Raw genomic sequence first — 22,835 nt, 5'->3', positions numbered from 1 at the left:
TCTGTTTTTGCAGTAAAAAGGCTGAGGCCTCATTGCTCTTCAGTCACAGACTGAGAAGTGAAGAACGAAGTCATGGAGCTCTATACAGAACTTCAGTCTTCTGCTGCATTTAAGGGTCATATTATGTCATATCAAAAGTTGTAATCTGTAAAGCATTTTGTGATACCTTTCGGTATGCGAAGCGCTTTATAAATAAAGATTGATTTATCATATTCTGAAACTCAAATCTGTAGTAAAAACAAAATATATGGAAATAATTATTACAGTTACAAAAAGATAAATATTTGAAAATCATGTATCTAATCAAAAAAATAATTTTATTTACTCTCATTCTAAAAAACAAACAAACAAACAAACAAACCCAAACCATTTGTATCTGCTGTAAAGTCATGTTTGTCCCAGTTCCTCTGAGTCGTGGTGGGTCATGGTGGACCATGACAGATGTGGACAGGACTGTGGTAGATCTACTTTTACTTTGGAGAAAATAGTTACTATAGTAACTGTTGAAGAAATGAACCTCATGAGCTTCTTCTGTAACATCTGTCCACATCAGTCCTGCTGCACCACGACTCAGAGGAACTGGGACAAACATGACTCTACAGCAGACACAAGTGACAAGGCTTTGTTTTTTTGTTTTTTGTAGAATGAGGGTAAATTTAAAAAAAACCAAATTTTTTGATTAGATAAACGATTTTCAAATATTTTTCTTTTTGTAATTGTAATAATAATTTTCCATATATATTATGTTTCTACTACAGATTTGAGTTTCAGAATATGATCAATCAATCAATCAAACTTTATAATTCTATTTCTCTTACATGCAGCAGAAGTCTGAAGTTCTGTCTAAAGCAGAAGCTCCATGACTTCCTTCTTCACTTCTCAGTCTGTGACTGAAGAGCAATGGGGCCTCAGACTTTTTACTGGAAACAAAGAGGTCACTGTATTTAGCGTCATGTTACTGTCACTCATGGTGTCTGACCTAAAGTCTCACTCTGAAGAAAGTCAACTCACGTTTACACTGAGAAGGTTGGAAGAGCGCCCTCTTGTGTCACCTTGCATCCAAATGCCAGGAGCATACCAGCGGGTCTAAAAGACCCCGCGAAGGCGACACGAGGGTTAAGAGGTTAAAGACTTAGTTCGATGGATAACATCTGTTGGGAGTAATAATTAGTTTTACTTTCATGAGGCAGCAATTTAATTAAGAAGCACTGTGAAGTCAGTTTTAGTTCGTGACACTGAGGGAAGGTTCCATAGAATTCAGACTCACTTATTTCCCATTGGTTGGCACGGCAACGGTTAAAAATTGCTTACCTCTACGCATGTCACTTCCTGTCAGTGACAATAAGGAAGTGAGGCAAAAACACATCACAAAAAAAAAAGTAAAGCTAATGAAAACTAGGTGGAAAATGTCGCAGAATCTTAAAGTATAATTGTGGTGAATTATATTGTGTGTAATGTGTCATATGCACTTTGATGCTTTTTTAATGCCCCACTGAACGTGAACATAAGAGTCTGAGTGAAGCTTTGTGGCGGCCGTGCCTTCTCTGTTGCCCCGAAGCTGTGGAACCAGTTACGAAGACAGGCTCCGTCTTGACCTGTGCTCACATCGCTTTAATGCGCTAAAATAGATCCGCCCATGACAAAGACAAAGAGGAGATTTAGAGCATGAACCTTTTCAATAGCAATAAACAGATCCTGGTCGTTAAAACACATGGTGATGCAACTGAAACCGTGAGTCTTTTTGTTTGACTTTAGGAATAACTAGGAGGCCCCTGCCGGAGGAGCGAAGGGGCCGTGAACAGAGCCGTGGGAAGATATTTTAGTTAGGGGGCGCTGAGGGACAAAATTTACCCCCAAAATACTTTTTCTGTGCATAAATCCTATTTATTAACCTCTTAACTCCCGCCTGAACCGAGAGCGTTTTCTCCAGTTCAGCTTTACCCAAATCCTGTAGGCCAGCGTAACACCTCATTTGAAAGACCTACAAAACTAAATTGATCTTTTTCCTCACATCAGATTTTTTTTCATCACTTTTTTTGTTGGGCAGTCGTCTCATTTTTGTCAAATTTTATTGTCACTTTTTCGTCAAATTATTTGCATTTTTTTTTGTCAAATTCTTATCACTTTTTCGTCAATTTTTTCTCAATTTTTCGTCCAATTTTTCTCACTTTTTCGTCAAATTTTTCTCACTTTTTTGTCAATTTTTTGTCAATTTTTGTCATTTTTTGTAAATTTTTTGTCACTTTTTCGTCAAATTATTCGCATTTTTTGTCAAATTCTTATCACTTTTTATTTTTTCTCCATTTTTCGTCAAATTTTTCTCACTTTTTTGTCAATTTTTTGTCCATATTTGTTATTTTTTGTAAATTTTTTGTCACTTTTTCATCAATGTTTTCTCACTTTTTTCACAATTTCATCCTTGTTTTCGTCTCAGTTTTGTTGCTATTTTCCCACCTTTTTTCCAGAAGCTTTTGGACTGGGGGTAAAGCTGGAGAGAATGTGCTCGGTTCAGGTGGGAGTTAAGGGGTTGATATTGCCTGCAGTTCACAAACTATCCACCAGGGGGGTGCTGCAGCGCCCTCAGCACCTTGGGTTCCCACGGCCTTGGCCATGAAGGTTCATAAGGCAAAAGCAGTTCTGAAACACAAGAAGGACCGAGACCATGAAGACATTTAAAAAACCATTAAAAGAACTTTAAAATCGATCCTGAAACACACGGGGAGCCAATGCAGCGATTCTAAAACCGGTGTCATGTGGTCCCGCCTCCTGGTCTTCATCAGGACACGAGCTGCTGGATTTTGTAGAAGTTGTAAACCTGAGATCCTCTTTTTGGTTACAGTAGTTGATACGACTGGTGATAAAAGCATTAGCGTCTCCGTGTTGCAGTTGCACCGACCGGGCCCACAATGCAAGAGTTAAGAGACAAAATTCCACTCTCCATAAAGCCGTCATTTTTACACCTTTATTTCCTTCCATGTGAGTTTTCTGCCTTTTTTTTTTCCTTTTTGCGTCATGGCGACTTCTTCTCTCTTGGTACAGTGCCTAGTCTTTTTAATAAATAAATAAAGCACTTCCTTTTCTACTTGTTTTTCTTTTTAATGCAGGGTGTACGACATGGACCAACATAACCAAGTGGCTGGTATAGGGTACAGGAACATCAGTGCTGGAAACCCCAAGGTCAAAGTGGAAACACCTCCAAAAGAGTGACCGAGCAAAGATCTTTTGGGACTTCCAGATACAGACGGAGAGAATTGGTAATGAAATAACCGGGCATTGTGTGGTGGACAAAGAGCAAAGGAAAGCCGCTGTGGTTGGAACATCGGGAACAAGGCCGTGGGAACCCAGGGTGCTGAGGGCGCTGCAGCACCCTGGATCGTTTATGCGTTACAGGCAATATTAACCTCTTAACTCCCGCCTGAACTGAGAGGATCTTTTTCCTCGCGTCATCAGATTTTTTTTTTCCATTTTTTTTTTGTTGGGTATTCAACTCATTTTTGAAACTTTTTTGTCATTTTTTTGGTCATTTTTTTTACCACATTTTGGTAATTTTTTTGTCACATTTTGTCACATTTTTGTTATTTTTTCGTCAATTTTTTTCGTCAATTTTTTTCGTCAATTTTTTCTTCAGTTTTTTATCAAGTTTTTGTCATTTTTTTTGTCACATTTTCGTCACTTTTTTGTCACATTTTTGCCACTTTTTCATACATTTTTCGTCACTTTTTTGTCAATGTTTTCTCACTTTTTCGTCACATTTCCGTCATTGTTTTCATCTCAGTTTTGTTGCTATTTTCACAGCTTTTTTTTCCCAGAAGCTTTTGGACTGGGGGTAAAGCCAAACTGGAGAAAATGTGCTCGGTTCAGGTGGGAGTTAAGGGGTTAAATAAATAGGAAATAAGCAAAGAAATAGCGTTTTGGGGGGCCATCTTGTCTCTCATCAGCACCTCCTAGCCAAAATATCATCCCACGGCCCTGCTGTCTCTGATGGTTCCAAAAATCCGCAATATGAAATATGTTCGCAGCTTGTCTGAGGCCTCGGAAGTTGAGTGAGGGCTCATTTTGAGGCTCTGACTGAGCTCTTTCCGATTCACAAAACGGGAAGTCTATATCACCTTCACTTACATCGATCGACCGTTACCCCAGACTGGAGCAGTGGCTACAGCAGATTCCAGAAAATACATCAGACATCTTCAGGAAAGAACCTTCAACTCCCAGGCCTGAGGACCTGAGCTTGGGAAAACAAAAAAAAAGCCTGTGGAGGGTGGGGAAGATGTTGTTGTTTTAATATATGTATAATTATAATAAACCACAAGAACATTAAATTGTGAAACAGAGCCGTCATTAAGGTTCCAAACCTTAATAAAGGCCATCGATCAATAAAGTATGTGCTATTGTGGCAGAGATCTGATGAAGAGGTTTGGCAGCTGCTTCGCAAGAAACAATTTTGTGCCATTGCCCAAACCACATCAACTGCAGCGCCAAGGAAAAGTACTTTGTTTGTGAATAGATACTGCATGCCGCTGGCGCCAGCACTGTAATTGGGAAGAGCTCGATTGGCAGGTTGGTGCGCTTTGTTTCGCAGTTAAAGCCGCGGGTGAATCCAGTTGTTGTCATTACCATCTCTACAAAACAAGACAGAAGGAAACAAGGGAAGTCGAGACACTGAGCTGTATCTGTTCAGCTCAGGAAGGACTTTCTTGTATCAAAAGTCAATGTAATCTGGACTTCATGATCTATTTTTATGTAAATGTATATTGAATTTGGGCGTTCTGCTCTCCCAAAATTTCATCCGATGGGCGGGGGATTGACTGAATTTTGCGGTGTATTATGGGTAATAATAGTCTTCGCAACTTCCAGTTCTGTTTTCGTTCGCTCTGCTTGCTTCATCTTCTGCTAAGAGAGGAATACGATTCTGTAGGTGATGTTTTATGATGCAGACTTCGACTGTTCCGACTCCCTACATTTGGGGCTCGTACCTCCCGCCCCCCCGCCTGCCTTCAGCGGACACTCAGCCTCGCACTGCCCCGCTGTACTTCCGCCCGGCCCGGAGCCTCGAAGGCCCGGTTTCTGTGAGCTGTCCCTGGGAGACTATAGTAAAAAGCAGAGGTGGGAGACTCGAGTCGCAATTTTCGGGACTTGAGACTAACATGACCAAAGCTCCGAAAAGACTTGACTTGACTTGGGACTTGCTGTTTGTGACTCGAGACTTAACTTGGACTTGAGGCCAGTGACTCTCAATGACTCGCTGTGACTTTATAGTTTTTTATTTATTTGAGTGAAACTGTCGAAAGATCAGGATTCATTTCGTAAAAGCGGCGCATGTATGTTTACATTATGGTAATTAGCCACATGCATGTTCGGTTACCCAACACAGCGCGTCTAATCAATACAGTGCGAAAAGGCAGGAGGAAATATTTCTTTGGATGCATTAAAAGTTTTCGAAAGACAGTGAAGAGGTGGAGATTTACGGACAGGAAAACATTTGAAACAATGGGCTGTACCCACAGCGCAGACGGAGCCTCCAGAACGATGATGAGTAAGAGCTGATTAATCAACAGAAATCTTGGGGATTTCCGATGTTTTAAGGCGTTCGCACACAGTTTACAGCATTTAGTGGTTATTTTACGCATCCGCACAGAGCCCAGTGACAGCGGGACTGAAGGCTACGCGGAATCTACTTTGAGCAGGGGCGAATCCGAGTATACAGGGGCTGGGGCAGTACAGGGGAACCACTGACAGAAGAACTGCCAGAAACTAACAAAAATAAAAATATTATTGTATATCTATATTTCATACTACAAGGAAAAGCAGCTCATGTTTAAAAGACTCTGTTTCCTTTTTTTCTTTTTAAAGTCGCCCCCCCCGGACCCCCTTCCTTAAAATGCTGTCCCGGTACTTTTGTACATAGACTGTTTATTTGAAATGTATATAGTTTGAATTTGTCAATCAAATATTAATTAGACTTTAAATCCAAATCCATGAGATTTAAAAAAAGTTTTGTTTTAGCCGAAATTTTTAAAATTGCTACATCTTGAGAAAGCACTTGTAATTTTCAAGATTAAACACATTTTGAAAAGTAGACACGCTGGCGTTTGTGACTTAAGGTGACTTGCCAGCTTAAGCAAGACTTGACTTGACTTGACAAAAGCTATGACTTGACTTGACTTGACTTGACTTGAGCGCATGACCGATTGACTTGGACTTGCTTGGGACTTGGACCTTCACGACTTGGACTTGACTCGAGACTTGCATTTAGTGACTTGCTCCCACCTCTGGTAAAAAGCACTGACAGCCTCTGATTATCTCTCTGCCCAATACAACTTCATCGAGTCTGTGTTTTCAACGTGAGAACATCAGCCATGTCAGAAAGTAAGTCCGTAGCCGAGCTGCTAAACGCTCGCCCGGAGCTAACTAGCTCCTTAGCAGCGCATAGATCCGGTGAAAACAAGTATTATGCAATAATAACGTAAATAAAGCTGGTAACTATATAAAGCAGCCTTTGAGAGGATCACACACTGAGCCGGGCTTGATGTACTTGTGGTTTATTGCAGACTTTTCATCCACAATGAGCTGTAGGCGATTGTAACAAGCGAACGGGGCTAACCTGGAATAACCATTGTCCACTGGCACAAAAAATAGTCCTTTATTCGGACATATGGGCTGGATATGTGCTACATATACTAGGGAGATCCTTGTGCAGATCGTGTGTATAGCTATAGTTGAAGATCCATTGGACATGGCAGTAACAAAGAGGGACTAGTTAGAACTAAAACAGCAGTTCTTTCTCAGTCTTCATACTCTTCAGAACACATTCAAAATCACTTGCCCCTGACGTCTAAATCAATCAGTGGTTTTGTAAAGCCCAATATCCCGACAGGAGTCGCCTCACAGGGCTGCACAAACCATTAAGGCAATAAAACAGAACAGAAAATACTCCATCGCGTTCAGTTTGAATGCAGTATAGTGGCAACAGGAAGTGCGCTAGGCAGGAAACGGTGTCATTTTTTTATCACAGCGCCGCTCAGTGGATGAAATTTTGGGAGAGCAGAATGTTTTAACATTTCTAAACTCTGTATAGTCCCTTTAAGGCTATATTATGTTTTCTTATTCTTCAATTTTATCTTTCGTTATGTTTTGCTATTGTAGTTTCTTGCTTCTTGTTTTCTTCCTCCGAATCCAAATGGTCTGTTTGATTTCAATCTTGAATGTTTGCCTTTCATCATGTTCACTACCCCATTTAGCTTACTTTTACTTCTAGTGTTATTGTTTCTTTACTATTATTTGTTCCTATCATCATTTTTCATGTTCTGTGATTTGTTTCTCATGATTTATTATTGTTTTCATCTTTCTTGTTTTCTCTCTAATCCACATCTCACACCTACTCATCACACACACCACACATCCACGCCGTGCAGAACCCAAGAACGATCCTAAGAATCAAATATGTACCTTACCCTTATGCAGGGGCGGACTGGCCATATGTCCATTCTGGAAGAGCACAGAAGGGCCACCGGTCCCGCCGTAACCGAGCTTTACCCAAATCTAAAAGCTAGAAAGAAACGCATCAAATTAGTGACAAAAAGAGGATGAAAAGAAAACAAAAATGTGCCGGAAAAGCAACACAAAAAGTGATGAAAAAGCAACGAAAAGGCCACAAAAACATAACAAAAAAATGATAGAAAAAATGTGACAAAAACACAATAAAAAGCCACAAAAAAGTAGTGGAAAAAAAAAGAGGTTAAAAATTGTGGCGACTTGACAAAAAGTTACAATCACTCTTGTAGGTCTTAGCTTTCAAATGAGGCGTTACATTGTTGCTCTCCAGTCGAGAAGCTTTTGGATTTGGGTAAAGCCGAACTGGAGAAAATGCGCTCCGTTAACCTCTTAGCTTCCACCTGAACGGATCCCATTTTCTCCAGTTTGGCTTTACCCAAATCAAAAAGCTTCTTGGGGGAAAAAAGCACCAAAACAGCCACAAAAAATGAGAAGAAAACAAGGATGTAAACGCCACAAAAATGTGACAAAAAATGACAAAGATGTGACAAAAATGTGACAAAAATGTGACAAAAACTCAACAAAAATGTGACAAAAATGTGACAAAAATGTGACAAAAATTCAACAAAAATGTGACAAAAAATCAACAAAAATTCAACAAAAATGTGACAAAGATTCAACAAAAATGTGACAAAAAATCAACAAAAATGTGACAAAAATTGACAAAAATTGACAAAAATGTGACAAAAACTCAACAAAAATTCAACAAAAATGTGACAAAAATTAAACAAAAATTCAACAAAAATGTGACAAAAACTCAACAAAAATGTGACAAAAATTCAACAAAAATTCAACAAAAATGTGACAAAAATTCAACAAAAATGTGACAAAAAATCAACAAAAATTCAAAAAAAATGTGACAAAAATTCAACAAAAATGTGACAAAAATTCAACAAAAATGTGACAAAAATTGACAAAGATGTGACAAAAATGTGACAAAAACTCAACAAAAATGTGACAAAAATTCAACAAAAATTCAACAAAAATGTGACAAAAATTCAACAAAAATTCAACAAAAATTCAACAAAAATGAAAAAGAAAATGAAAAAGAAAAGAAAAGAAAAACATACAAAAGGTGACACAACACAGCAATAATGCGGGGGAAAAAGATCAGTTTTGTGGGTCCTAGCTTTCAAATGAGGTGTTACACAGGCCTCACGCCCCGACCCTTATGCGTCTTTCCTTTGTCTAAGTGCTATTTGTAAGCTTTGTTTTATGTTAATAAAAAAAAAACAAAAAAAAAACAATCTGTGCAAAAATAAATCTTTGTGGACACTTAAACTTATGGCACAGCAGGTGGCACAACTGCACCAGTCTCTCCCTGACTGTAACAGAAGAAGAGCGGGCTGTATAACATGTCAGTGGGTGAAGTTTGCACTGGGGCCATTCCAGGTCATTGATTCACAGGACTATGGCTTGTGTCTATAGGCTACTAAGTTACAAAGCAATATGAGCCAAATACTGACCTGTATCGGGAAAAATAAATAATAAACACGTGTGTAGCCTACATGACAAAATCAAAACAAAAGCTACCAATTGATGACTAAACCTTGTAAATGTCTTCAGTCAAACAATAACTAAACATGTTAGACACGACTGAAGAAAACTTAAAGATGCCCTGGACGTTTTTTCTTTGTTATTGTGACTGTTTGGTAAGCTGTTATGACATGAATAAAGGAGACTTGTGTAAGATCAAAATGAGCGTTAAGTTACACGGGCTTCGGTCACGGACAGCGCTGCCTTCAAAATAAGAGCCAAGACGGAGCAGAGAAATGACATTGGGGATAAATTATCATCATTCGGTCATTGTTCTCGCTTCCTTTGGCCGGAACTGTGTTAAAGTATTTGCTTCTGTGGATGTGGTGAGTGAATAAAGACTTACAGCCTACTGTCAATTTGCAAAGTCTTTTTAAAGTTTGTGCACTCATAACAGGACAGTACCCCAAGTGGGGGTCGGGATCACAAGGGGGCTTGCAGGACACATTTCTGACGTTTAATTTGATGCATTTTTGATTAAAAGCAGCATTTTTTTTAAACTAAAGTAAGCAAAATATATATTAAAAAGTCATGATAAAATACTGAGAGGTAGTCGAAAAACTGTGTGCCTTGTATTTCTTGCTTTCCTGCCGTCCACAGTCATGGTATGGGTTTAGCAAACCTTGTTTTTCTGTTTAAAGGCCCAATACCTGATTTTTTTTAAAATTTCAAACAATGAAAGAGGATGTCACTAAATTAAAATGTTGGTTGAGGTACCGACTCACCCAGTTCTTCACGAGTTCATTTGCACGTTTCACAACTGGCAGGGTCACTTTTCCGGGTCACTTACACAAAAATGTAATTGATACAAATGCGTTATAATTAGATCTACTGTGTTTTCCCCACAAATGTCTGAGTTTACAATATACTAAGGAAGACAAAACTAATTTCATTCCATTACTAGAAAAAAAAAAATCAGGTATAGCTCCTTTAAGTATCAAAATACAGCATCCAAACTATCACCATCAAACCAGATGTTAAATGTTTTGGATCGTAAATGATTATAAACGCTAATTACATTTTACAGAAGACCTAAGTTTTTTTTTGTGATTTTGGGGGTCGTGGCCTGAAAAGAAAGTCTGACAACAACTGTTGGCGCGTGACATGGGGAGTTGCTTGGTTTTATTTTGAAAGCGCCAGAGCGGAAGTGCAGCCCTCTCTTCAGTGCTTGGCGCTTCAGCTTCAGATTCACTCAGAGAAGATGGCAGCGCTACGCGTCACGGCGCTCTCGGGCAGTGGGAAAGCGCTCCTGAGCACCCCGAAGGCGATCAAGACTCCCTCGGTATGTCTATCGTTAGATATAGGGTTCTTCCATCTGCTGTCGAGGCCATTTGGCTTGAAGTTTTACAGAAAAAGGAATGTCTTGTTAGAGGCTCAGTGTTAGCTGCTTAGCTCAGATCAGATTCGGGTAAGGCAAGGTCACTCCCGTTGCTGTGTTGTTTTTATTTGCCAGCAGATATTTCTCGTTTGTGTCATCAGATAACATTGTTATATCTTGATTTAGGTGCAGCGATTTTCGCATTATCTCACTGTCAAAGCCTTGCGGGAGTTCTAATCAACTGTGATTGCTTGTCAATGTTGCTAAGCTAACTAGCCGGATGCTAACTCGTGAAATTGTGACAGCGAACCGGCGAAATTCAAACCTCTTCAAACAAACTCAAACGTAACACACAGCGCATATAGTTTGGTTTACAGTGACAGTGGACCACGGGACCACATGCCTGCTTCATCACAGTAATGTGAATTATCACTGGTCATTTGTGTTACGTCAATGGTTACAAAAGTAGTTGGTTAGCTCTTATGCTAAGTGTTAGCCTGTCAAGGACTGAGCGGACTTCCGATTATCAAAGCCACCGGTCACCTCTGTTTTCTAACTCTGCAGACTTATGTAGACATGTTGTAAGATCTCGTCAGCCTGTGAAGTTCTAACCGAGTTTAGACTGAATTATGAACATAAACGCCATGAAATCTCATTTGTAGTGGTCTGAACCATGCGAACCGCTAGTTTTAGTTCCGACTTAAAAGTAGTGACGTTGCCTTCCTCTGGTGTGAGGTCATTTGAGATGCACCTATTTTGGATTATCAGTTGAACAACACTGGTGTGTATTATAATGTATAAACAATGTTTCTACAGTTAGCCATAGCTACCGTTGATAGAGTGAAAATACATGTGTTATTAGTGTTGATGCTGATGGAAGTGATTAGTGGTTATTACTACTATAATTAAGGCCTCTGCATATGATGGATAAATTACACATTCTGTTGACTGTGTAGTAGCACATTTCTCTTGATTTGTGAAATAACTTTGAGGAATCTTGTACTAGTATAATGTAGTCGTCTGGCCAACTTTACTTTGAACGTCTTACACATTTAATTTGAGGTTAATTGTTTGTCCATGAATTGGGAGGTGGTTTTGAATGTCCCCCAAACGACACAGCTTGACATCAGTTCAGTTTATAATCCATTTGCAGTTTTAAAACACATTATACTGATATTTGTTTTGGATACTGGCAACAATAAATGTGCCGACTTTTACAGCCCTTACTAAACATTGACGCCTTGTGTTTCCAGGCCAACATGTCGTTCTCGGCTCTTCCGCGGAGCAGGAAGGTGGCCCTCACCACGATCGGGGTGCTCACAGCCGGAGGAGCGGGGCTGGCTCTGGCTCTGCATCAGTCCGTCAAAGCTTCCGACCTGGAGCTGCACCCACCGACTTACCCATGGAGCCACGCGGGGCCCCTCTCAGCGCTGGACCACGGCAGGTAACCGGAAAGGGAATGTACACAGGGGGCAATATTGTCAACAACAGTGATTCCCACCCAGGGGTATGCGAGCACTTAGCGGGGGGTGCTTGCAACTTTTCCAGTTTAAAAACAGAATAGAAAGACCGTTACAGACTTCTACAATATAAAACAAATCTGAACAAACACGGACCATGGTCTACGGTGTAATTTAGAGGGGCTAGATGCAAGTTAGTCATTTTATACTCACAACTGCCACCTCAGGTCATGCTCGTAACTGCACCTTCTATATTAACGTGTTTTCTCCTGTTCCCCAAATTCTCCAAATCTAAAAGCTTCTTCAAAATAGCGACAAGAAACGAGAAGAAAATGAGGATGTAAATTGACAAAAAGTGACAAAAATCCAGCAAAAAAGTGACGACAAGTCAAGCAAAAAAGTGACAAAAATCCAGCATCAAAAGTGACAAAATTCCAGCAAAAAAGTGACAAAAATCCAGCATCAAAAGTGACAAAATTCCAGCAAAAAAGTGACAAAATTCCAGCAAAAAAGTGACAAAAATCCAGCAAAAAAGTGACACAAATTCAGCAAAAACGTGACAAAAATTCAGCAAAAACGTGACAAAAATTCAGCAAAAAAGTGACAAAAATCCAGCAAAAAAGTGACAAAAATCCAGCAAAAAAGTGACAAAAATCCAGCAAAAAAAGTGACAAAAATCCAGCAAAAAAAGTGACAAAAATCCAGGAAAAAAGTGACAAAAATCCAGCAAAAAAAGTGACACAAATCCAGCAAAAAAAGTGACAAAAATCCAGGAAAAAAGTGACAAAAATCCAGCAAAAAAGTGACACAAATCCAGCAAAAAAAGTGACAAAAATCCAGCAAAAAAAGTGACAAAAATCCAGCAAAAAAAGACAAAAATCCAGCAAAAAAAGACAAAAATCCAGCAAAAAAGTGACAAAAATCCAGCAAAAAAAGTGACAAAAATCCAGGAAAAAAGTGACAAAAATCCAGCAAAAAAAAGACAAAAATCCAACAAACATTTTGACAAAAAGTGACAAAAATCCAGCAAAAACAGACAAAAATCCAACAAAAAAATTGACAAAAAGTGACAAAAATCCAACAAAAAAGTGACAAAAATCCAGCAAAAAAGTGACAAAAATCCAGCAAGAAAGTGACCAAAATCCAGCTCTTCCACGCTTTCCCTATTTAAATACGGTTACGCGAGTAGTTACACGATCCAAGTATAGTTACACAAAATTAACCATGTCGATTTTTAAAGCGGATAAAAAAGGGTACTATATTGTTAGGCGTAATAACACCTTAGGGGCACTTCGATGTCCGCGCTGTAATAGCTTCATTCCCCTAAATTGCGAGTATGTGCTCAGCTTCAGTTGTGGATATAATCTGTGTACCATGTTGCAGCGTGCGTCGTGGGTACCAGGTGTACAAGCAGGTGTGCTCAGCCTGCCACAGTATGGAGTACCTGGCCTTCAGAAACCTGGTGGGAGTGTCGCACACAGAGGCAGAGGTCAAGACCATCGCTGAAGAGGTAAAAATTACACTGGCAATGCGTGCTGTGAAAACAAAAACAAAAAAGGAATGCCCAGTCTATCAATAATCATTATCATGACAATCATTTGACCATCATTTATTAGTAACAGGGTTTCCATAGGGCAGTAAAAGTCATTAAATGAATTGTGCCACAATCAAGGCCTTAAATGTCATTAAATTGTATTAAAATTCGCATTTAATCTGTATTGGATAATTATGATGTTGCTCAACAATCTTTATTGTATAAGTTCAAATACTAAAATTATGGTCTAAAAAGTATTCAGTTGCCGTTTTGGCGATTTTTTTTTTGCTAGTCTCGTTTAATTCTCTTTACTCTTTACTTTACTCTTTACTTACCAGAAAACCACAATTGCAACTTGACTGCCACCGGACCGGAGTCACCAATACACACTAATAGAATCACGAAGAAGCAGCGAACAGGCTCACGGGCAAAGCTAACTGCGGGGCTAGCGACACTTAAAAAGTATTTACAGCCAAGTTTGAGTGAAAAATGTATTTCCATTGTGTAATTGGATGAACAATATCACTCTTGCCCTTCACCTTTTTCTATCAGCGTAGTATTTACTCTCACGGACAATTAATAAGATAAAAAAATCGCAACTTGCTACGACACCTGCAGTTGTGCTTATGGCCTCTAGGGGCAAGAGTTACTTAGTACTGCTTTAAAATATAGTATTTAGGCTTTAAAGGCATTACATTTTACTTGCTTGTGTCTGTATAAACTGATTTTGATTACTAATGCTAATGTTATTTTGAGTTGCCATGTATTTAACGAATTGACAACTATTTTAGTCATTGAGAATCGAAATCTGGTCTATTTTCAGACACACGGGTTTTATCTCTCAGACATAAAGATGTATATATTTTTTTGTAATCTTCATAATGTTTCTCAAGTGGCTTATTTTTCTGGATTTGTAAATTGATAGAAGCAGCAATAGGAAATCATTGTCTTCCATTGAGTGAGCGTAGCACTGTAGATTCTCCGTTTACCTGTGATAATGCAGACGACGCTCGCACTAAACTGGAGAAACAAAACCTTCTCGTTTGTGTCAGGCGGAGGTGGTGGACGGGCCCGACGAGAGCGGAGAGATGTTCACTCGTCCTGGCAAACTGTCGGACTATTTCCCAAAGCCGTATCCAAACGCTGAAGCCGCCCGCGTGGCCAACAACGGAGCGCTGCCCCCGGACCTCAGCTACATCGTCAACGCCAGGTACTGCACAATACACTCGACTATTCTCAAACCTTTCATATGAAGTAATACCTTATATGGTGTTTAACTGTTTGAGGAGAAATCACGATAAAATGATAACGAAAGCATAAATGGACATATCTCTGTGTCTTAAAATGGTCATCTGGATGTATTTGTTGTCTTGCAGGCACGGAGGAGAGGACTATGTGTTCAGCCTGTTGACTGGATACTGCGAGCCGCCAGCAGGGGTGTCAGTGAGGGAGGGGCTCTACTATAACCCCTACTTCCCAGGACAGGCTATCGGCATGGCCCCGCCCATCTACAATGAGATCCTGGAGTACGATGACGGTACGGCTCTCAGCTGGTGCACGATTGTCACTTAAAGGCGCGGGATGCAAGTTGGCCATTTTATACTCACTACTGCCACCTCAGGTCATACATGTAACAGCAGCTTCTATATTAAGCTCGTGAAAGACGGCAATTCAGACCCGAATGAACAACTTTTTGAGTGCAGGATTTTAGAGGCAGTTGTGGTGAACAGGTCTGAGCTCATTCTACACATTAAGACATGGCTGGAACATGTAGGGGGTGGAAAATACATAATTTTAACATTTTTAAACTACCCCTTTAAGGCCTTGTTCACACATGTTTCAAACCATCGGCAACTGTTTTTACTGGTTGTGAACACAAGATTGTTGGTAGGCTCCTTGTTGTTAGCTTTACGTTGCTAGCAGAGCTCTCATCCATTTCTGTTCTTCTCCAGTTAGATTGTTTGCATGGGATCAATATGTTTTGCCAAATCAGCCTAAAATAAATAATGCATGGAACCTATAAATAAGCTAAAGTTCAGTTTTAGTCATCACTTTCAAATTTTGTTTCATTTTAGCTTTGTTTTTGTCTTAGTTTAGTGTCTTTTTACACCATGGTGTGGGTGAATACTTGATTCTGATTGGCCGAAGGGTGTCTGTTAAAGGAATAGGCCACCGTTTTTACATACTAAGATATGTTCTTACCTCACTTTAGCCGAGTTAATATATCCCCGTCTGGTCTTTGTCCGTGCGCTCTGTCACGCAAACGGAGCACATACGCAGCCTCTCCCACATGTCACATAGCTCCGAAAAAGCTCACGATAGAAGCTACCAAGCTCTTCCACGTGTTCCCTATTTAAATAAAGTTACGTGAAGTGTTTTCATGCGAAGTATATTTACACAGAAATGTAACGTGTCGATTTTATAAGCAGATAAAAAGGGGGACTATATTGTGAGGCGTAATGATACGAGGAGTAAAACGTCCGCGCAGTAACTCCTAAAGGTTATTGACGGAAGTGAGCGGGGGGAAGTCTTTAGGAGTTACTGCGCGGACGTTTTGCTCCTCGTATCATTACGCCTCACAATATAGTCCCCCTTTTCATTTGCTTATAAAATCGACATGCTACATTTCTGTGTAAATATACTTCGCATGAAAACACTTCACATAACTTTATTTAAATAGGGAACACGTGGAAGAGCTTGGTAGCTTCTATCGTGAGCTTTTTTGGAGCTATATGACATGTGGGAGAGGCTGCGTATGTGCTCCGTTTGCCTGGCAGAGCGCACGGACAAAGACCAGACGGGGATATATTAACACGTCTAAAGTGAGGTAAGAACATATCTCAGTATGTAAAAACGGTGGCCTATTCCTTTAAGTGAGAAAAATGTAAACTTTCTCCAATCATTCTTTAACAAATGCTGAATTATTGATTGACTATATGATTATTGGTTTTCATGTTCTTTATTATTATTCCTCTTCCATCTTTTTCCCGATTTTCTAGAGCTTTCAGCACCTTCATGCTTTGTGCAATTTATGCAAGTTATGCATCAAAACGTTCCGCATGTTGAGGAGAAGGGTGCTATTACTTTTGGGACTTCTGCAACTTACGGTTTTTCCGCAATCGGCCAAAATGTCGGAGATTTTTCTCATTGACTTATAATGGGGCTGCCGCAAATCCATGCTTTTCTGCACTTTTTTCTGCATTTTATGCAATTTCTGCACTTTGTGCATGTTCAGCTTCTGCAACTTGTGGGTTTTGAGAAAAAATTGGCCTTCTGCAGATTTCCAGTTTTTTTATACGAGAGTTTGAAATTTTTGCATTAGTGTGTATGGGGGAATCCAGCCAATGGGGAGACTCCAGGACTTTCAGCCATTTGTGCAGCTTCTGCCAATCAAGCACTGAGGCCATTTCAGCAGTTTGACCAGTTTATGGAATTTAAAAGTTTATGCAATTTACATAATTTATGCAAATTAACCCATTCATGCATTTTACCACTTTATGCAGTTTATGCAACATGACATTTTATGCATTTTACCAGTTTATACAAATTAGATTATGCAAATTAAGTAATTTATGCAATTTGAACAGTTTATGCAATTTCTGCATTCGCTTCCCGCAATTCCGCAGTCAATCGCAATGGCGCAGCCATTGCATTTCTAGTTAATATTGTTCTACCAAATACTAACATTAATTCTACTAAATGAAGAAAAAAAGACATGGAGAGGATCAACAAGAATGCTAAGATGATGCTTTATGTTAGCATCATGCTACATGCTGATGCTATCTAGCTCTAGCTACGACTGCACGGGACCAGCAATGTCAGTAATCAGTCATAGCACAGGCTATTTTCTGAAAAGAACAATAGATAATGAACACTGAGTGATGACAGCAACCCTTTTATTCATTTGTGATGCGAGCGCTAACTCTCAGGTTTGTTTGTGAGCTTTGCTTTAACTATTTGTTGCCGCACACCCCAACGAACATCAAGACTGGGATTTTTCTCTTCTCATAAAACAGCACTTTCCTTTCTCCTTTTAATCAATTTGCTCTGAATCGGATTTTCAGATCGTCTAAACTTTCCACCAAACACATCCAAACTTTCCCTCAGTCTCCATGTTGGTCTGTGCCGTTGCCATGACAACGGGGGGTGCACTTCCGGTTCACGTCTGTAACGTTGTAGTTTTTTTTTTTTACAATATATACTTTTTAAATGGATAAAAACGGCATTTAGGTCGGAGTAATGCTTTGATAGCATGATATTAGCAAAACCTAAATGTGGATATAAACGATGCTGCTCGTAAGGGATAATGTTTAGAACGCTGGGAAAACAAGTACCGACAGGTCAAACCGGTCTTGTTTTTTATTATTTATTATGCTGTTTTGTGTTTTGTCGTAGGAACCCCCGCCACGATGAGTCAGGTGGCCAAGGATGTGTGCACGTTCCTGAGGTGGGCCGCTGAACCGGAGCACGACCAGCGCAAACGGATGGGCCTGAAGGTAACGCGGACGTCGACCGATCTGCCTCCTGTATCAGGGCGGGGCCGCGGCTCATAGTGTGGCACAATTTAACCACATTATTGATCTGTGGCCGTGGTTTACAGCTCGATGAGAAGTGACAGCCGTCAATAAGATGGTGTTGCAAGTAATGTTATAGACGTTGGGCTTTCTTGAAAAAGGGGAAAAAAAAAGCTTTCTTTTAGCCTGTTCAAGTAATTTTGTTTCCATTTCTGCTGGAGTTTTGAGAAAGAATTTCAAAAGTACTTTGCCACAAAGCCGTGGTTCTCAAATGTTTCATTTCAAGCCATGAATTGCTACTTACTATCACCAGGTTGGATCAAGATCAAAGCTGGACTAAACCGCTGGGTCTTCAAAGTCTTAAAATGACCTAAATGTGACAAAATTATGTCGACACTGAGTGGAACAAAAAAAGTAAACTCATAACGGCAGATGTAAACATTGATTTTTCTCAGTGGTCAATGTTGAGATTTTCAGCTAGTCAGTAAGTACAACTAACTTACTAAACTTACCCATAACGATGCTCATTTATGACGTTTTGTCGCTAGAAAGCCAGAGCTGTGCAGGACGTAACTACAACGTTCACAAATATTGAAATATTGTGTATCCACCTGCAGTGTTGGGAAAGTTACTTAAAAATAGCAATATATTTTACATTATTAGTTAGTTTTAAAAATGTAATATGTTTGTATTACATATTACTATTCAAAAATATAGTTGCGTTACACTACTGTGAGTTACTTTTGAGTTACTTTTGATCAAATAAAAACTGAAAATAGTAATAATGCCACCGCGCAAAAGTGCACCATCCTCATTCTCCCAAGTTTTGTGTAGACGACATTAGCGATACCCAGTTGCCGATCTTATACACCAGTGTTCAACATGATCTGTGTGCATTACATTTTTGGGGAGTTTGGTGTTTTTTCGTTCATGCATCAACACAAACCCTTTAAATGCACTTGTAGCTTGAGTTACTTAAATTGTAGTGACTAACACATTCCCATATTTGTTGAAGTAATATGTTATATTACGCATACGTCACAAACCTCAGAGCCCCTTTTCTCAAAACACCACAATACCACGACAGTTTAGTTTAGTTTAGTTTGTTTATTTGAGCAACAGATACATACAGGTATAGTATACATATAACATACAGAATTATTCACAACATAAGAGGTTAGTGCTGCTCAAAGGGAGTAGGAAGAAGTTAGTTATAACTTATAAGGCCCGACCCCTCCTTTCAGACTTACACAACTTAAACTACTGCTCACGGCACAATATTTTTAATGTATAATTAGGCTTTAACCATGAGATCTATGCGGCAATTCCAGACTGAGGAATTGCCTTAGTAGCAAATTAAATCAACACAAACGGCTCCTCTTAGCAAATCCCAAACAGTAAAGTCATTAGTTCATAACATTCTTGTGTTGCTCTTGCGTAAGGTTGAAGGTGCACATTCTGGACATCACATAATAAATCCGGATTCATAACATACTTCTCATTATCAAGGATCAAAATAACAGACAATTCATAGTTCAGCAACAGAAGATTAATTACAGGAGTTTTGCATACTTTTCCAGTATTTGCTTTCTGTACATTATTTTAAATTGTACTACAGTTGAACACATTTTTAAATCCTCTTCTAATGAGTTCCAGAGGTCAACTCCACTTCGTGTAACGGACAGACTTTTTTGAGTTGTACGGGAATATTTTTATCTTTTATTAAGATTCATTTTCCTTCTTACGTTATAACCCCCATCACGGTCTGAAAACATGATTTGAATGTTTGCAGGGAGTAGAGTGTTTTTGGCTTTGAAGACAACTTGGGCAGTTTTTAATTGCACCAATTCTGTAAATTTGAGAATCTGCGACTGTACAAATAGTGGGTTGGTGTGCTCCCTATATCCGACTTTGTGGATAATTCGTAGGGCCTTCTTTTGTAATTTATATAAAACATCGGTATTGCTTTTATACGTGTTCCCCCAAATTTCCACACAGTAGGTCAGGTAAGGTAGTATAAGAGAACTGTACATGATATATATCAAAGAAATGTCTCGCTCAGTAACAACGTCTCCACTTTAGGAGCTCCTACGTACTTCAAACTTTCCAGTCCTGGACTTAATACTTTGAAGTTTTTTTTTTACAGAGGGACTTTTTAATAGCTAAATATCAGAATTATTTAGCTTTGAAACCAAAAATGTGATTATTTCAAACACAATGTTTCCACTTGTAAATAGCTTGTTCAAAGCCTAAATGGTAACACTTTATTTCACAGTACCCTTGATACATTGTACCTAACTACATTTAGTGCAATGTGATGTGCTCTGTAACAACTCTGTAATACCTTGTACCCATGAGTTAGATACACAATGCAATGATATGTATTTGTAGTTTGAAGGTACATAATGTAATAAGACATAACTCTAACCCTAACCTTAAGGGTCTCGTGTCCTATTACGTTATTAAGCACTAATGCAAGTTATTCCATTGTGTATCTAACCCATAGGTACAAGTTATTACAGATTGTTCCAGAGCAAATTACATTGTACTCAGTTTAGTTGCAATGTATCAAGGGTACTGTAAAATATAGTGATACCACCGAAATTCCAAAATCCCCTCTGAAATAATCCTTGTAAAGACGACATCTCTGGAATCGCCCATATATGGTCATCTTTGAAAACAGTTAAAGGAATAGGCCACCGTTTTTACATACTGTGATATGTTCTTACCTCATTTTAGACGTGTTAATATATCCCCGTCTGGTCTTTGTCCGTGCGCTCTGTCAGGCAAACGGAGCACATACGCAGCCTCTCCCACATGTCACATAGCTCCAAAAAAGCTCACGATAGAAGTTACCAAGCTCTTCCACGTGTTCCCTATTTAAATAAAGTTACGTGAAGTGTTTTCATGCGAAGTATATTTACACAGAAATGTAACGTGTCGATTTTATAAGCAAATAAAGAGGGGGACTATATTGTGAGGCGTAATGATACGAGGAGTAAAACGTCCGCGCAGTAACTCCTAAAGGTTATTGACGGAAGCGAGCGGGGGGAAGTCTTTAGGAGTTACTGCGCGGACGCTGTGCTCCTCGTATCATTACGCCTCACAATATAGTCCCCCTTTTTATTTGCTTATAAAATCGACACGTTACATTTCTGTGTAAATATACTTCGCATGAAAACACTTCACGTAACTTTATTTAAATAGGGAACACGTGGAAGAGCTTGGTAGCTTCTATCGTGAGCTTTTTTGGAGCTATGTGACATGTGGGAGAGGCTGCGTATGTGCTCCGTTTGCCTGGCAGAGCGCACGGACAAAGACCAGACGGGGATTTATAAACACGTCTAAAGTGAGGTAAGAGCATATCACAGTATGTAAAAACGGTGGCCTATTCCTTTAAGGGGGAAAACAATTTTGAAAAAATCTAAACTTTTTCCTAATTATTCAAAAATTACTTTAACAAATGCTGAATTATTAATATAGTTTCTACTAAATAAATATACAAAGACATGGAGAGGAGCAAAGTGGTTCAACAGTCCATAAATACATTTTAAAAAAACGGAGAATGCTAACGGTTAGCTAGCGCAAACTACAGCTGCCGTTTTTTCACTTCTACAAAACAATCTGCTGTGAGAAAATATCCATATGGGCCCGATTTACACTTGACTTTATTTGTATGTCATAAATAAGTTCATATTCCACCAGTAAATGGCTAAGAAGAGTGAAAAATTTAGTTTCTATAAAGATTATATTTTCCCCCTCGGCGAGGCCACGCCCCCTCTATGACGAGATGCCGTCTGTATCTATAAATCAATAAGATAAAACCATGCATTTATGGGTCTATCCAGTATTTTATAAGCCTAAATAAAGGCAAATGTACATATTTTTTACTTAGTGAGGCAGATTTATTTGTAAAGCACAATATCTTCTCGTATGTTTTTGGAGTCCCGTCCCACAAACCTTTAAATTGACACGTGATTTTCTCCTTCCAGCTGGTCATGGGCACCGCCATCCTCCTGCCGCTGCTCTACTACATGAAGAGGCACCGATGGTCCGTGCTCAAGAGCAGGAAGATCGCCTACAGGCCTCCAAAGTAAAACTCCCTTCGAAAAGCAAAAGACCTCACAGTTCGACTACCAAAACACTTTCAATCTGACCCTCGCGACGCCGCCTCCAAAGACCCCACAACGCTGAATCACGGACAGACGACTAACTCCCTCAGCCTTTTGAAAAACACTGCATAATTAAAAAATCACCAAAAACACGCCTTTACGTTGTTGTTATGGGGTCTCTGTAGGCGCTGTCCTGCAAAGAGAATTAAACTAGTTATATATTTACGGTTTTGGCTGCGTATGAGTCTCGCCTTGTCATAAATGCGGACTATTTTAGTGTAAGGAGAAATAATCGTAAAGAAAAAGGGGTTTGGTTTCGAGCCCCCGTAAAAGAGCTTACAGTATATTTGATTTTCTGCCTGATGTGTTTCAGTCCCCACATACATTTTGTCATGTAAATATTTAATAAACTTAAAATTAAACTTTTGAGTTTCAGGATTTTTTTTGTATAAAGTGTAATTTAACTTAATTACTGAATTTATAATAACTTTTACGATGCGATAACACTGTAAGACTTCTTGCTGGAGGGAGACGTCATCAGCTCGTTGTCATGGAGATGTTGCTGCTTTGTTTTCACTACAGGCAGCAAAGTAAACGGTATAATACATAAACGAGTATATATAAGTGTATTATTATTGTAAGTAAGTGCTTTATTTCTCATTGTAACAAATGTTGGGTTGTGCTGCCTTCATGTGGTCTCGTGATTACGGTAAATACCACATGTCGAGGGAAAAATTGCACATGAACTTGGCAGTGTTCTGGTCCCATTTTGGCCCAATATGCAGGTTGGTTTCTTAATTCTGATGGGCC

General features: G+C 39.3%; 1 protein-coding gene across 1 annotated transcript; it reads left to right on the top strand.

The window, feature by feature from the left end:
• The first annotated feature begins 10,229 nt into the window (after positions 1-10,229).
• On the top strand, positions 10,230-22,447 carry cyc1 (cytochrome c-1). The gene is made up of 7 exons (XM_079582337.1): positions 10,230-10,369; positions 11,659-11,849; positions 13,249-13,375; positions 14,452-14,609; positions 14,776-14,936; positions 17,795-17,895; positions 21,906-22,447. The coding sequence occupies exons 1-7, from the start codon at positions 10,289-10,291 to the stop codon at positions 22,008-22,010; spliced, it is 924 nt and encodes a 307-aa protein (XP_079438463.1). The 5' UTR covers positions 10,230-10,288; the 3' UTR covers positions 22,011-22,447.
• The last annotated feature ends 388 nt before the right edge of the window (positions 22,448-22,835 follow it).

This window comes from Gobius niger, assembly GCF_951799975.1.
Source record: "Gobius niger genome assembly, chromosome: 24".
Lineage (NCBI taxonomy): Eukaryota > Metazoa > Chordata > Actinopteri > Gobiiformes > Gobiidae > Gobius > Gobius niger.
The sequence above is the reverse complement of the archived record's forward strand: the minus strand, read 5'-3'. Positions and strand labels throughout refer to the sequence as shown.

Coding starts and splice junctions, on each gene's coding strand:
- cyc1 (XM_079582337.1), top strand. CDS start 10,289: ATGGCAGCGCTACGCGTCACGGCGCTCTCGGGCAGTGGGAAAGCGCTC. Junction 11,850..13,248: donor TCAGCGCTGGACCACGGCAG/GTAACCGGAAAG, acceptor ACCATGTTGCAG/CGTGCGTCGTGGGTACCAGG. Junction 14,937..17,794: donor GATCCTGGAGTACGATGACG/GTACGGCTCTCA, acceptor GTTTTGTCGTAG/GAACCCCCGCCACGATGAGT.